The following is a 16,058-nucleotide window of genomic DNA, read 5'->3' on the forward strand; positions in this document are numbered from 1 at the left end:
GTCAAAATATGAGAAATGGTCATTTCCAAATTTCAGTGGGTTGTTTTTTGGCACACGAGTAGCACCAGTTTTGACTGAAATGTGTGTGTGTGCGTGTGTGAATGTGTCTTGTGTCTATGTAAGTATGAGTGGACTCAAGTGTCTTGGACGTGTTTTGTGTCTATGTGTGTGTGTTGTGTGTGGTGGGGTGAATGTATTGTGTATTTGTGTGGGTGAGCCTGTATTGTGTATCTTTGTGTGTCTGTGTTGGTGAGTGTGTTGTTTGTGTGGGTGAGCATGTGTTGTGTTTCTGTGTGTGTGTTGTGTGTCTGTGGGCGTGAGTGTATTGTGTGTTTGTGTGGATGACCATGTGTTGTGTGTCTGTGTTGTATGTGTGTATTCTGTGTTTGTGTGGGTGAGCATGTGTTATATGTCTGTGTGTGTACTGTGTGTTTGCGTGGATGATCATGTGTTGTATGTCTATGTGTGTGTTGTCTGTTGTGTGTTTGTGTGGGTGAGAGTGTGTTGTGTATCTATTTGCATGTTGTGTGTCTGTGTGTCGGTATGTTGTTTGTGTGGGTGAGCACACGTTGTGTTTCTCTGTGTGTGTTGTGTGTCTGTGAGCGTGTTGTGTGTCAGTGAATGTATTGTGTATTTGTGTGGGCAAGCATGTGTTGTGTTTCTATGTGTAGATGGCAGGTGTGTTGGGTGTGACAATCTCATAGAGCGAAAGCTCAGTCAAACTCCTCTGCTCTAATCGCTAGTCCTTGCAACCTCCCCGAGCAGATCCAGTTTCCTCCCCGGTCCCCTGCATTGTGCTGTGCTGTTCACTGCTCACCCCGGTGCCCAGCGCTGCCTGGCATAGCTGTGAATAGTCACCTGGGCAAGGCTCACCCAGCTGCAGCAGATGCTTGACTCAACCCTGGCAGCTCAAAACACAGTGTATCTGATCCCTCAGTGCGCAGACACCTGTGAGCTCCTGGGTGCCAGTTATCCATTGACCCAATGCACCAGTGTGCTGCTAGGGGGCGCTCTCCCCTCTGGCTCCATCCTGGCCACAGTTCTCTGGCACAGCACTAGGGGGCGCTCTCCCCTATGACTCCATCCTGGCCACAGTTCCCTAACACAGTGCTAGGGGGCACTCTCCCCTCTGGCTCCATCCTGGCCATAGTTCCCTGGCACAGCGGTAGGGGGCACTCTCCCCTCTGGCTCCATCCTCACCACAGTCCCCTAACACAGAGCTAGGGGGCACTCTCCCCTCTGGCTCCATCCTGGCCACAGTTCCCTAGCACAGTGCTAGGGGGCACTCTCCCCTCTGGCTCCATCCTGGCCACAGTTCCCTGGCACAGCACTAGGGGGCGCTCTCCCCTATGACTCCATCCTGGCCACAGTTCCCTAACACAGTGCTAGAGGGTGCTCTCCCCCTGACTCCATCCTGGCCACAGTTCCCTAGCACAGTGCTAGGGGGCGCTCATCCCTCTGGGACTGTCCTAGGCCCAGTTCCCTAGCACAGTGCTAGGGGGCGCTCTCCCCTATGACTCCATCCTGGCCACAGTTCCCTAACACAGTGCTAGGGGGTGCTCTCCCCCTGACTCCATCCTGGCCACAGTTCCCTAGCACAGTGCTAGGGGGCGCTCATCCCTCTGGGACTGTCCTAGGCCCAGTTCCCTAGCACAGTGCTAGGGGGCGCTCTCCCCTATGACTCCATCCTGGCCACAGTTCCCTGGCACAGCACTAGGGGGCGCTCTCCCCTATGATTCCATCCTGGCCACAGTTCCCGGGCACAGTGCTGGGGGCACTCTCCCCTCTGGCTCCATCCTGGCCACAGTTCCCTAGCACAGTGCTAGGGGGCGCTCTCCCCTATGACTCCATCTTGGCCACAGTTCCCTAGCACAGTGCTAGGGGGCGCTCTCCCCTCTGGGGTCCATCCTGGCCACAGTTCCCTGGCACAGTGCTAGGGGGTGCTCTCCCCTATGACTCCATCTTGGCCACAGTTCCCTAGCACAGTGCTAGGGGGCGCTCTCCCCTCTGGGTCCATCCTGGCCACAGTTCCCTAGCACAGTGCTAGGGGGCGCTCTCCCCTCTGGGGTCCATCCTGGCCACAGTTCCCTGGCACAGTGCTAGGGGGTGCTCTCCCCTATGACTCCATCTTGGCCACAGTCCCCTAGCACAGTGCTAGGGGGCGCTCTCCCTTCTGGGTCTGCCTTAGCCCCAGTTCCCTGGCACAGTGCGACCTATGAGTATTGTGCTGCAAGGAGAAGAGTGGGTGACTCAGCAGGGAGCGCTTGGACTCTAATGACCCAATGTGCCCAGCCACACTAGTGGGCGCTGTGCTGCAGGGAGGTCCCAGCTTTGGGATGAGACAAAACCACAGTGCTCAGTACAGAGCCTGTGGCACCGATCCCTAGAGTCAGTGTTAGCCCTGGTGTCCTGGCCAAATTATTGAGGGATAAACACAGTCCACCTTTGTAAACTTACCTTCCAGATTCGGCAGGATAGGCGTTTTTCTTCCCTTCCAGTCCCCAACAGCTGGGTAAGGCTGTTCTGTGCTGGTGTTAAATAGCAGCTCTGTTACTCCCCGCTCCCCGGTGGCTGTATTTCAGCGCAGGTGAAATGACACATACAGTTCTACAGCCCTTTACGTTTGTTTCGACATAAAAACCACATCAAAGTAGTATAACAAGTCTCTGTATCCCACAGATGTCCCCCCATCCACTGTGTATGGCCCAGATTGCGGAGTCGATTCTGACAGTAAAATCGAACCACTGGCAGGAATGACGCAGGGTTTAAAGTGGGTGAAACGTTCAGTGGTGGCTAAAGTCGAGCTGTCACCACTAGAGGGCACTGTGATCTCGATCTCTCTCTCTCACACACACACACACACACCCCTAATGCCTGCCCCACACATTTGCACTGCTGGACCCCTTTGCTCCCTTCTTCTTTTGGCCTCTGAGTTCATAGGCAGAAGATGCAGTGGTTGCTCCCTATTCTAGATGTCCTCTAGCCGCCCTGCTCCCCTTTGCACAGCGTAGTCACCTCACAGATGTTTGGAGTTCTGGTTCCCAGCAAAGCTTGGGGGCCGCACTAGTTTCTGAGTTAACAATGTAACCCTTCCGCTAGGCGTAGTCGGCAGTGTCAAGGGCCGGGTTCAATATCTAGGGATTCCTTATTAACAATACAACACAAAACTGGCTCAAGCCACCAACCAGTTCACCTCCCACCCTGGGGCGGAAAGGCACCTCGGTCACTTACTGAGCCATCAGCCACTCGCTCTGCCCCTGCCTTCTCTGCTGTAACCTCTGGGATGTCTTCAGGTCCTATCGCTTGACACAGCTCTCAGTGATTTCAGGTAGTAGCAGGGCACCCTCACTGCAGGCTGGGCAGTCTCTTTCACAAGAGACAATGTTCCATAGATGGTCTAATGCTTAGACCTAATTATCAGTGATTTCAGCTGTAGTGATCCACAGCAAAAGACTCTTAATTGAGTCTTAATCAGCTCTGGCATTACACAGTGGAGAAGAAGAGAGTCACAGGATGTCTAGAGCCCTCAGACAAAACCCAACCCAACGGCCAAGTAGAAACACCTTACCCCCCTGGGTGTATGCACCCCTACTCCCTACTTAGCAAGTGCAGTTCAGTTGAGAGTGAACACCTCAATCAGGGCATGCCATGCACAGTTCTGCTCTTCTTGAGTCACACAACCAGGAAAATACTTTAAGACAACTAAGGGGGGATATGATAGAGATCTATAAAATCATGACTGGTATGGAGAAAGTAAATAAGGAAGTGTTATTTACTCCTCATAACACAAGAACTAGGGGTCACCCAATGAAATTAATAGGCAGCAGGTTTAAAACAAACAAAAGGAAGTATTTCTCACACAATGCACAGTCAACCTGTGGAACTCCTTGCCAGAGGACGTTGTGAAGGCCAAGAATATAACAGGGTTCAAAAAAGAACTAGATAAGTTCCTGGAGGACAGGTCCATCAATGGCTATTAGGCAGGCTGGGCAGGGATGGTGTCCCTAGCCTCTGTTTGCCAGAAGCTGAGGAGGTTTCACTTCATCATTACATGTTCTGTTCGTTCCCTCTGGGGAACCTGGCATTGGCCACTGTCGGGAGACAGGATACTGGGCTAGATGGACTTTTGGTCTGACCCAGTATGGCCGTTCTTATGGTCTTATGTTCTTGTTACCCCTACACCCAATACCAAAGTGACTTGCAATCCAACCCCAGCCAAGTGATCATTTGGGCAAAGCAGCTCCATCACGCTGTGCACCTAGCAGAGTGGGTGTGTCTATGCAAACAAGGTCAGTTCCAAAGTCTTCTCCCCTAGTTCATCACTAGTTGTTAGGGGAGAGCTCATTTAGACCCTGCTTACAATTATTAGTAGTAGTATTACGGTCGGGCCTTAGGGTCCTTGTCACAGATGAAGAGCCCATGGTGCTAGGCCCTAGTTCAGTGGTTTAAGCACTGGCCTGCTAAACACAGGGTTGTGAGTTCAATCCTGAGGGGCCATTTAGGGAACTGGGGATTGGTCCTGCTTTGAGTGGGGGGTTGGACTAGATGACCTCCTGAGGTCCCTTCCAACCCTAATCTTCTATGAGAATCAAATGATGGTCCCTGTCCCCATGACTTTACAATATACAAGCAAGAGACAGCAGATGGCTACAGGCAGACAGCTGAGGGCACAAGAACAGTGAGACAGTTCTTCTCAGCGTAAGAGACAATGCTCTGAGATCCCAATCAACCACAGGCACTGACTTTCCAAAGTACCGGGGGGGCTTGACCCTCAGCTCTGCCCCAGGCACCACCCCCCACTCTGCCCCTTCCCCCAAGTGCACCATGTCCTCACTTCTCCCCCCCTTCCCCAAGAGCCTCTTGAACACCACAAAACAGCTGATCCTGGTGGGCGGGAGGTGGAGGTGCTGATCCAGGAGGTGCTGGAGGGATGGAGAGAGAGCTGATAGGGGGGCTGCCGGTGGGTGCTCAGCACCCACCATTTTTTCCCCACGGGTGCTCCAGCCCCGCAGCACCCACAGAGTCATGCCTATGCAATCAATAGTCTAGGAATGGGTTCTAGGCTTGAGGTCAGGGCAAGGTTCTAGCTTTGGGTTTGAGGTGATGGTTCTTGGTGCAAAATCTGGATGAAGGTTCAGCAGGTTGAAGTTCCAGGTGAAGTGTTGAGGTGTCTGGAGTCTGAATTCTAGATGACGGTTCTGGAATTTCTGGCGGTGCTGGGTTTGGGTTCTTGGTGTCAGTGTTCCAGTCCTGGCTTTGGGTTGGTGGTGACTCTGATCTGGGTTTGGGCTGTTGGTGCTGGTTCTGGTGATGTTGGGTTTGGATTCTTGGGCACAGTTCTGGTGGTCCTGGCTTGGGTTGGGTTGGCGGTGGTGCTGGTGCTGGGTTTGGGCTGTTGGTGCTGGTTCTGGTGATGCTGGGTTTTAGTTGTTGGTATTAGTTCTGGCAGTTCTGGGTTCAGTTTGTCAGCATTGGTTCAGGCTTTGGTTTGCTGGTGCTGGTTGGCGGGTGGGTGATTCCTGTCACTTGTCCCTGTCTCACCCGCAGCTGGGTAATGACCCCACAGCCAGACTCGGTTTGCAGCCTCTGAAATGCCCCCCACAAGCTCGCTGGGGCTGGTGCCTTTAGAGCCAGGGCTCCCTGGTCCTAAGCACTGGGAGCCTTCACTGGGTGGGGGAATGGAAAACCCAAGGCACAGCCTGGCCCCCCCAAGCCCTGGCATAGGGTGGGCATAGAAATATCCACTAGCTGATCGCTGGCAAAGGGCCCAGCTGTGGGCACCTCGAGGGGAGCTGGGGGCTTCTACAGACCCCTCCAGGCTCTTCTTGCAAAGGCACCAACTGCCTATTATGCCTTTGTCACTCCCCCCTCCCAGATCTGACCCCATCCTTACCCAGCCTGGGGGGAAGGGGGTGAGAAAGTCCAGCCCTGATCCCCACGCCCAGAGTCTGGCTGCCCCACCCCTACCCTTATCCCTCTCTGAAAGCCTCTCCCTCTCTCTCTTCTCTGTCTCTGCTCCTCTTCCTAGTTAGCAGCCCAAGTCCTGGAGGAGAAGGGAGTGGGGTTTGGCCTGGTGGATTCGGAGAAGGATGCAGTGGTGGCCAAGAAGCTAGGTAAGGACTAAGCCAGGACCCCCGGTCCCTATGGGTGTCAGTGGGGAGAGAACCCAGGTCCCAGGTCCCAGACCCTCCTGACGGACTCCAAGCCCATCCCAGGGCCCCTGGCTTACATCAGGACAGATCTGGTAGCTTTCTTCCTGCTTCTCATGCCACATGGTGGACTTGGATGGAGCTGATGCCACATGGGGCGCTAGGTCCCTGTGCCTGCCCCACCCCAGCCCGGCATGAAACAGCTGGATACACACCCAGGGAGGCAGAGTAGGGGTCTCTCCCTCCCCTGCTCCTTGGCCCTGTCCCCGCCTACGACCTAGCATGGAGGCTTCAGGGTCCAGGTTTTGAGGAGGCGAAGCCCCCTTGAAGTTTTGCCTTTGCTGGGACCCAGAGAGTCTAGCTCAGCGCTGGGACATCTGACTGCCGATCACCCGGTCGCTGGTTCAGCTCAACACGTCCCCTGAGCTGTTGCTTTTTCAGCCACAAGCCACTGAGCAGCTGCAGCAATCCGCAGGGGAGGGTCTGCCGCTCGGACCGGATGGGACCAGTCCCTTATGTTCTTAACACCGTGGGAAGGTCCTGGAGAACGTGCAGGGCCAGGAGCCTTCATTCAGTCCCACTGAAGGGCTTTAAACTCTCTTCTGTTCAGTTCTGGGAACAGGCTGGCTTCCTCCCTGCTAGATTTGGGGGAGAGCGGAGGTTTCCAGGCTAGGTCTGGCCTCTGCCGGCACCTCAGCATAGGCTTCAGTGGAGTTCGGAGGGTTCCCCAATGCCTGGGTGCATGTCTGAACCGGCCCCAAGTCCCCACGGCTGGGAAAATGCAAGTGTGTTCCCCTGCCCCATCAGCTGCTCCATGGGGTGCAGCGGGCAGCCTTACCAAAGGGTGCTCAGGCCAGGGGAAAGTGGGGGCATCTGGGCTGTGACTGCGCAGGGCCTGACTGTGGGTCCAGGGTCAACCTGACAGCGCCCCATGGAGGGAGGGTGTCCAGAGAGGCCAAGGGCTCTGCAGGGAAGTTTGCCTTCGACGAGCAAAACTGCTCAGCCAAGGAGGCGCGTGCAGTGCAGGGAGAGGGAGCCCAGAGTCCAGCCTCGTTGATCTTATCCCCTGTACCCCTGGAGAGCCGGCTCAGGGCACGGGGGGCCAGAACCAGCCAGGCAGCAAAGGGGCTGAGCCTGCTTGCGGCTCTGCTCTGCAGCCACCAGAGGGCGCAGGGAGCTCACTGACGGGCGCAGGGCAGGTGATGCCAGAGCCCTCAAGGGCAGCTGGGAGCATCACTGGGGGCTAGTCGGGCCTCTGGCGCCCCCTGCCCCCGCTCTCCACAGGCACAAACCCCACAGACACCCCCTGTTCCTCCTGCCCTCACCCCACAGATCCCCTTCTCCTCGACCCGACACCCCCCAGTCCCCCAACCCCATAGACAGCCCCTGTTCCTCCTGCCCTCACCCCACAGATCCTCTTCTCCCCTGACCTGACAACACAGACCCCCCGTTCCCCCAATCCCACAGACACTCCCTGTTCCTCCTGCCCTCACCCCACAGATCCCCTTCTCCCCTGACCCGACACCCCCCAGTCTCCCAACCCCATAGACACCCCCTGTTCCTCCTACCCTCACCCCACAGATCCCCTTCTCCCCTGACCCGACACCACAGACACCACCCCAGTCTCCCAACCCCATAGACAGCCCCTGTTCCTCCTGCCCTCACCCCACAGATCCCCTTCTCCTCGACCCGACACCCCCCAGTCCCCCAACCCCATAGACAGCCCCTGTTCCTCCTGCCCTCACCCCACAGATCCCCTTCTCCCCTGACCCGACACCACAGACACCCCGTTCTGCCAACCTCACAGACACCCCCTGTTCCTCCTACCCTCACCCCACAGATCCCCTTCTCCCCTGACCCGACACCACAGACACCGCCCCAGTCCCCTAACTCCACAGACACCCCCTGTTCCTCCTGCCCTCACCCCACAGATCCCCTTCTCCCCTGACCCGAGACCACAGACACCCCGTTCTGCCAACCTCACAGACACCCCCTGTTCCTCCTACCCTCACCCCACAGATCCCCTTCTCCCCTGACCCGAGACCACAGACACCCCGTTCCGCCAACCTCACAGACACCCCCTGTTCCTCCTACCCTCACCCCGCAGATCCCCTTCTCCCCTGACCCGACACCACAGACCCCCACCATTCCCCCAACCCCATAGACAGTCCCTGTTCCTCCTGTCCTCACCCCACAGATCCCCTTCTCCCCTGACCCGACACCACAGACCCCCACCGTTCCCCCAACCCCATAGACAGCCCCTGTTCCTCCTGCCCTCACCCCACAGATCCCCTTCCCCCTTCTCCCCTGACACCAAAGACCCCTCCATTCCCCTAACCCAATAGACACCCCCCGTTCCTCCTACCCTCATCCCACAGATCCCCTTCCACCTTCTCCCCTGACCCGACACCACAGACACCCCCCTGGTCGCCCAAACCCATAGACAGCCCCTGTTCCTCCTACCCTCACCCCACAGATCCCCTTCTCCCATGACCCAACACCACAGACCCCCACCTTTCCCCCAGCCCCATAGACAGCCCCTGTTCCTCCTGTCCTCACCCCACAGATCCCCTTCCCCCTTCTCCCCTGACACCACAGACTCCCATTCCCCTAACCCCATAGACACCCCTTGTTCCTCCTGCCCTCACCCCACAGATCCCTTTCCCCCTTCTCCCCTGACACGAAAGACCCCGCCATTCCCCTAACCCCATAGACAGCCCCTGTTCCTCCTGCCCTCATCCCACAGATCCCCTTCCTCCTCCCCTGACACCACAGACCCCCCATTCCCGTAACTCCAGACACCCCTGTTCCTCCAGCCCTCACCCCACAGATCCCCTTCTCCCCTGACTCTGACACCACCGACCCCCCCATTCCCCTAACTCCACAGACACCCCCTGTTCCTCCTGCCCTCACCCCACAGATCCCCTTCTCCCCTGACCCCAATGCCACAGACCCCCTGTTCCCCCAGCCCCACAGACACCCCCTGTTCCTCCTGCCCTCACCCCACAGATCCCCTTCTCCCCTCACCCTGACACCACAAAACCCTCCGCTCCCCCAACCCCATAGACACCCCCCTGTTCCTCCTACCCTTACCCCACAGATCCTCTTCTCCCCTGACCCGACACCTCCCCAGACCTCCCTCAACCTCACAGACACCCCCAGTTCCCCTGCCCTGACCCCCCTGCTCCTCCAACACTGACACCGCCGAGATGCTCTCCTCCTGCCCCAGTGTGAGGCGCGCACGCACACACACACACGTTGCAGTGCCCCAGCCCTGGGGTGATTCCCCGGTGGCTCAGGGGGGTCAGGAGCTTTAATGCCCCCGCGTCCATGGCCCCTCTCACTGCGCTGTTTCCCTGGCAGGGCTGACGGAGGAGGACAGCGTGTACGTGTTCAAGGAGGATGAGATAATCGAGTACGACGGGGAGTTTGCGGCCGACACCCTGGTGGAGTTTCTCCTGGATGTGAGTGGCGTCCCCCAGTCCCTCGCCCTGCCTCCCTTCACTGACTGGCCCAGAGACACTGACTGGGGGGATTGGGGGAGACACAGCTCCCTGCCTCTGGAGGTGTTGCCCAGGCGATTTCCCCTTCCACTGCATATCACAGCCAGCATGCTCAGGGCCCCTCGCCAGCCTGACAAACCCCTCCCGCCCCCCGGCTTGGCCTGTATCACTGTCTCCATTTACAGGGGAGAAACTGAGGCAGGGTCACATGGCGAGTGAATGGTGGAGTTGAGAATCAAACCCAGGAGTCCTGGCTCCATGTCCTCTGCTCCAACCACTAGCCACCACTCCCTCCCAGTGCTATAGCTAAAACCCAGGAGCCCTAACTCCCAGACCTGGGCCTTCCCCACTAGCCCATGCTGTGTCCCCTCCTTTGGCCTGGACAGCAGAAGAAAGCAGGCTGTGCACAACCCACAGGCCTTGTCCCTTGTCCCCAGAGGTGGGACTTGCCAAGCCGCTTGGGGTGCCCCGGTGCACTGAGGCTGACAGGCCAGGTGGACAGCCCCGGGGGTGCTACCACACCTCACTCTCCCCTCCTGCAGAGCCGGCTCCCTGCATGTGGGGAGGGGGTTTCCCAGGGTCGGGTGCTGAGCTCCCTCTGCCCCCCTTACAGGTGCTGGAAGACCCGGTGGAGCTCATCGAGGGAGACCGTGAGCTCCAGGCCTTCGATAACATTGAAGACGAGCCCAAGCTCATCGGCTACTTCAAGAACGAGGAATCAGAACGTACGGAGGCGGCGACTGGGGTCCCTCTGCGGGTGGGCTGCCACCCTCCCCGGGCCCAGCCCCACAGTCCAAGCTGCGCTGTTGCTATCGGCTGCAGAGGAGTGTGAGCTTCCTCCAAGCAGTGCCGGGGGAATCATTAGCAGGCTGTCTAAGGGCTGCTGGGGAAGTGTGAGTGGTTGGATACAGGCGGCCATGGCAGGGCAGCAGGAGCCACAGTGGGTCTAGGAGTTTCTGCTGGGGAGGGGATCTGGTCCCTGCGCTCCCAGTGTCAGCTACAGGAAAATCTCTCATAGCTGCCAGGGTCAGGGCTTGTACCCTCTGCCGCCACTAGGAGGCGACGTAACCAGACACAGCCGCCAAGGGGGTGGAGCTGATGATACAGTAGGGGGCGCTCTCCTCTCTAACTCAGTGCTGTCCTCAGTGCCCCAGTGAGTTGCTAGGGGGCGCTGTGCAGGTGGGAGTGGTGTGGGTGACTCAGTAGGGAGTGCTCTCTCCTCTGAGGCTGACCCCAATGCCCCAGCATGGGGCTGGGGTCGCTGTGCTGTGCTGTGCTGATGGAGGTGCTGCCTGATGCCAAATACAAACTGGGGGCTGACCATGTATAAGTCATCTAAGTTCCCCTGTCCTTTTTGTAAGAGCTGAGCTGTCATTCCTCGTGTCCAGGCCAAACCCCAGCCAAGTGATTCCACGGTCCCACCTCCATCACCCCAATCTCCTGCAGCTTCACCTCCTGCACTGAACTGTTGTGTAGCTTTTTGGATGGCTGTTAAACAGCTGCCACATCCCACCCCAGAGATGGCTGCATTGCAGTGCTGGCTGAGCAATCCCTGCGCAGCATTGCAATGTGCTGTTAAACAGCTGCCACATCTCACCCCAGAGGTGGCTGCATTGCAGTGCTGGGTGAGCTCTCCCTGTGCAGCATTGCAATGTGCTGTTAAACAGATGCCATGCTCCACTCCTGAAGCAGGGACTCACCCTTCTTTGTAAACTCCTTGTGAACTTTCTGGAGACAAAATGCTGTGGAAAAGTCTCCCCTGTTGGGGCCAGTCCCTGAGCCCTTCCTGGTGCAGCCCCAGTGCAGTGACAGCAGGGCCAATTTTGTCCCATCCAACACCCAGCCAGGAGGTGACCGAGAGCAAATTCTCACTGCTGCTGTTTTGAATTCAGACACATGAACTAACAGCCCAGCAGCCTCTTGCCAAGCTCTGGTCAGGGCCTGCCGTCTCGCCACCATTAAGTGAGCTTAACCTGTCAGCCCTGCAGCTGTCACAGCTCCGCTCACCCGGCGCAGAGCGAGGTGCCTGGCCTCGGAGTTATGGTGCCTGTGACCATTCCAGGCCCAGTTGCATCCCTGAGGATGGGGAGATCTGCCTGCCTGCTCTAGATTAATCCTCCCTTCAGATCCCACACCCCCCAGCCTGCCAGCCTCAGCAGTTCCACTGCTTTCCAGGCCACATGCTCCTCTCTCTCCCCTATGGGCTCCCAGCCTGATTCCCTGCATCCCCTCCAGAGGCCCAAGCCCAGTCTCCTTCATGGCTAGTTTCACCGTTGCTCAGCTAAGAACTGAGCTGATGTGCACCCCAAATCGAAAGAGTCTGAAAGAGTCGACGCATTTAAAACAGAGGAAACTCAGGTCATACCTGGACACAGCACATGGTTCACCTGTGGAACTCATTGCCACATGATTTCATTGAGGTCAGTGATTATCAGGATTGAAATAAAGGGTTGGGCATTGATATGGGAGGAAAATAAAGAGGGGATCAACAATGAACTCGCCTGCTTCACTGACGATGCTGGGGCAAGGGTAAGTTACTCCATAAATTATCCCCTGGGTGGGGTCTCTGACTCCTCTCTGCAAGGCAGCTGGGACCAGCCATTGTTGCAGATACTCTGCTGCGGTTGGGGTGCTCCGAGCTGTGGCATGGGGACTGTAATGACGCTGAGCACTTGGGGCCTCGTTAGAGTGTCCCATCCGTTCCGGTAGGGGTCCCACCCTGACTGAGGAGGAGAGAACGACTTCTCCTGCCATTGCCACCACTTCACATCCAGCCCTGGCTGCTTCTCTGGGCATCTCCCAGCCACAAGGGGCCCAGCACCAGGCCGTGAGCAGAGTCCCGTCCCCCCCGTGCTGGAGCTGCTTCAGAGGTGCACTGGCAGGATGAGAATGCACATGGGTAGCTGGCTAATAAGGCCAGGGAAGGATAAACCCAGCCACACCATCGCCCAGAGGGCAGAGCAACGGGCCACCCAGCTTCCCTAACTGGGGCAACCCAGCAGTTGGGGTGTGAACCCAGCACAGGGAACCCTGGAGTGCCCAAGATGGGACAGATTTCCCACGTCAGTGCCTTGGAGGGCCAGAGGGAATGGCTGAGCAGAGATCTGTCCCGGGCAGCCTGGGAGACCCTGCAGATTAGGCATCGGGCATGGGGAGCAGGTGCTAGAAACACTCAGATATCTACCAGTTGGCCACTCTGGGCAGCAGAGGGGTCTAGCCAGAGTCTGGCCCCCTGCATTCTCTGTGCGGAATATGAATTTGTGGCTGGGGTCAGAGCGGGGAAGCAAGGCTGGTGAGTTCTGTTGCCGTCTCTGGGAAAAAAGTGTGGTCATAAAAGTGGATCCCGGTGCTCTTGGGTTCCTTCCCCTCTGTGTTACCTTAGACAAGTCCCTGCCCAGCTCTGTGCCTCAGTTTCCCTCATGGGTGTGGTCTCAATGGATGCTGTGGGAGCCAGGAGTACCGCGTAATTCGAAAGCAGTTTTACTGATGAATTCATGGGTTGATCTTTGAGACGTATAGGTGGGAAATGCAGCAGAAGTAGGTGTTATTATGTTTAATAATCTGTAATTAATTAATTGGCTAATCAATCAACACATGCAAAGCACGCCAGTCCTGAGAGGAGAGGAGGCATAGAGAGGGGAAGAGATGTTATGACTGGAGTACCCCCATGTTAGGAGCGAGCAGGCCTTTGTCCCCTCTAGTGGCTGACCTCTGGCAGGAGATAAGAGTCTACTACAGCTGCTGGTTAAGAGTTGCTGGAGGCTCACACTGTCAGTACAGAAGGGCCTGAGTTCAGTCCCAGTTAATGACCCTAGTTTGGGGCAGTTGCTGGTCCAGCCCTGGCTGTGGGCGTTCACAGGCCTATAACCATGACCCCCATGGCTCTGGCTCTTTCAGATTTCAAGGCCTTTGTGGATGCCGCTGAGGAGTTCCATCCGTACATACCCTTCTTTGCAACCTTCGACAGCAAGGTAGGCACGAGGGGGAGCGTCCAGCTAGTGATGGGGCAGGGCCAAGAGATGGCAAATGGGGAAGGGGAAGCTTGTGTAACACTCAGGAAACAAAAGACCCTCATTTGGGGGGAGGGGATCCTTCCCTCTCCCTCTGCCCATCTCCAAGCTCTATGGACAGCTGCTGCTAAAGCGAATAGGCCTTGAATAACCCTCCTGGGGTGAGGCAGGGCAGAGTCGGGCATGATTCCCCTGCTGCCAAGCACAAACTGCTCTGGCTGCAGTCCGGGGAAGCTCCCTGGGATGGAGGGGAAGGGGGATCAGGGCCAACAGACCCATCCCACGCCAGCTCCTTGGCAGCACGGCATACAGATCTGCCTCAGGTTCAGGCCCCATCGCTCCTGCCCCTCCCACAGCAGCAAGGGAAGGAGCCTGCGAGGCTGAGGCGACTGCTGGGGCGGAGGGTTCCTGTGGGTCATGGTAACCAGGCCACAGACACCCCTTGCTCACTGGCCACCTGCCCTTGCTCCATCGCAGGTGGCCAAGAAGCTGACCCTGAAGCTGAACGAGATCGATTACTACGAGCCATTCATGGACAAGCCCGTCACCATCCCTGACAAGCCCAACAGCGAGGAGGAGATCGTGCAGTTCATCGAGGAGCACAAGAGGTAGGGGACCGCCAGCCGCGGGATGGGTCGGAGCCCCAGTAAGACAGGAGGGTGGCCTAGTGCTTCAGACGCTGGGCTGGGACTCCAGATGCCTGGCTTCCAGTCAGATTTACTGTCTGATCTTGGGAGAGCCACTCAGGCCTACGTTTTCCGGTGTGACTGGTGATTTGGGGGATCTCCGCTGCTGCTAGATACCAGACCCCATTATAGTGTCCAAATGCCTGAAGTCACCAGGCTTTAGAAAATTGCCATCTTAAGCACTACGTGCCTCAGTTTCCCCACCTGTCACCTGGGGAAACTTCCCTGAAGGGCAAAGAGGCCAGAAACTCCCCTACACCAGGGCTTCTGTAGGCAGCCAGGGCTGGGGAAAGTGGGCAGAGTTGGCTGAAGGGGCGCACAGCTAGGGAGACATAATCATTAAACCTCCCAGCTGAGTTCCACAGGTGAACCATGCGCTTGTGTTGGGGGCAGCACGTCTCCAGGGGCGAGTGCCACCTTGGCAGGGGTGGGTCTGGCTGTGAGGAGTTTGCTGCTGGATGTAGCAGGGATGAGCCGATTCCATAGACAGAGAACATGGGGTATATCCCTCAGCCCCTTGGGCGCAGTGCTGGTCTGAAACAGGCTAGCTGCTGGGATCCTTCCGAGAAGGGTCTCAGCGGGGACTGGCCTGGAACCAGGAAGCAAAGCAATCAGCAAAAAAATAACTCAAAGCACGGGCCCACTTCTGCCAACTGGGCTGGGCTGGGTGTGACGGGTTGGATCACAGGAACCCACTTGGGAGCTGCCACCCGATGTGCCAAGACCACTTCTACTCCTGCTTTCCCTGCCAGCTCAGGACTCCAGCACCCTGTCCTGCTGAGCCAGACACTCCTGTCTGCTCCAACACAGACCCAGGGTCTGAATTACTTGCCCCAAAGCTGCAGGTTTACCTGAAAGCAGCTCACAGAAATGTTCCTGTCTTTAACACTCAGATGCCCAACTCCCACTGGGGTCTAAACCCCAATAAATCATTGTTTTACGGATGAGTTTACCCTGTATAAAGCTTATACAGGGTAAACTCATAAAGTGTTCGCCCTCTATAACACTGATAGACATGCATGGCTGTTTGCTCCCCCAGGTATTAATACATACTCTGAGTTAATTAATAGGTAAAAAGTGATTTTATTAAATACAGAAAGTAGGATTTAACTGGTACCACATATTAACCGACAGAACAAAGTAAGTCACAAAGCAAAATAAAAGAAAATGCGCAAATCTATGTCTAATCAAACTAAATACAGATAATCTCACCCTCAGAGATGCTTCGGTAAGTTTTTTACTCAGACTGGACACCTTCCAGGCTTGGGCACAATTCTTTCCCCTGGTACAGCTCTTGTTCCAGCTCAGGTGGTAGCCAGGGGATTCTTCATGATGGCTCCTCTCCTCTTTCTTCTATTCCACCCCTTTATATATCTTTTGCATAAGGCGGGAATCCTTTGTCCCTCTCTGGGTTCCCACCTGTCCTTCTCAATGGAAAGACACCAGGTTAAAGATGGATTCCAGTTCAGGTGACATGATCACATGTTACTGCAAGACGTCATCGCCCACTTGCCAGCACACACATATATAGGAAGACTTACAGATAAAACACACCCATCTACAGTCAGTTGTCCTGGTTAACGGGAACCATCAAGATTTCAAACCACCATTAATGGCCTACACTTTGCATAATTACAATAGGCCCTCAGAGTGATATTTCATATTTCTAGTTTCAGAGACAAGAGTGATACATTTATACAAGTAGGATGA

General features: G+C 56.4%; 1 protein-coding gene across 1 annotated transcript in view; it reads left to right on the top strand.

Moving 5' to 3' along the window:
• Positions 1-16,058, top strand: part of CASQ1 (calsequestrin 1) — a 43,321-nt gene that overhangs the window by 6,485 nt on the left and 20,778 nt on the right. Inside the window, exons 2-6 of the mRNA XM_030542383.1 lie at positions 6,029-6,113; positions 9,513-9,613; positions 10,266-10,377; positions 13,550-13,623; positions 14,140-14,270. Of these exons, the coding sequence (XP_030398243.1) occupies positions 6,029-6,113; positions 9,513-9,613; positions 10,266-10,377; positions 13,550-13,623; positions 14,140-14,270 (503 nt within the window). The remainder of the gene's footprint in view (positions 1-6,028; positions 6,114-9,512; positions 9,614-10,265; positions 10,378-13,549; positions 13,624-14,139; positions 14,271-16,058) is intronic.

The sequence above is a fragment of the Gopherus evgoodei genome, chromosome 24, assembly GCF_007399415.2.
Source record: "Gopherus evgoodei ecotype Sinaloan lineage chromosome 24, rGopEvg1_v1.p, whole genome shotgun sequence".
Taxonomy (NCBI): domain Eukaryota; kingdom Metazoa; phylum Chordata; order Testudines; family Testudinidae; genus Gopherus; species Gopherus evgoodei.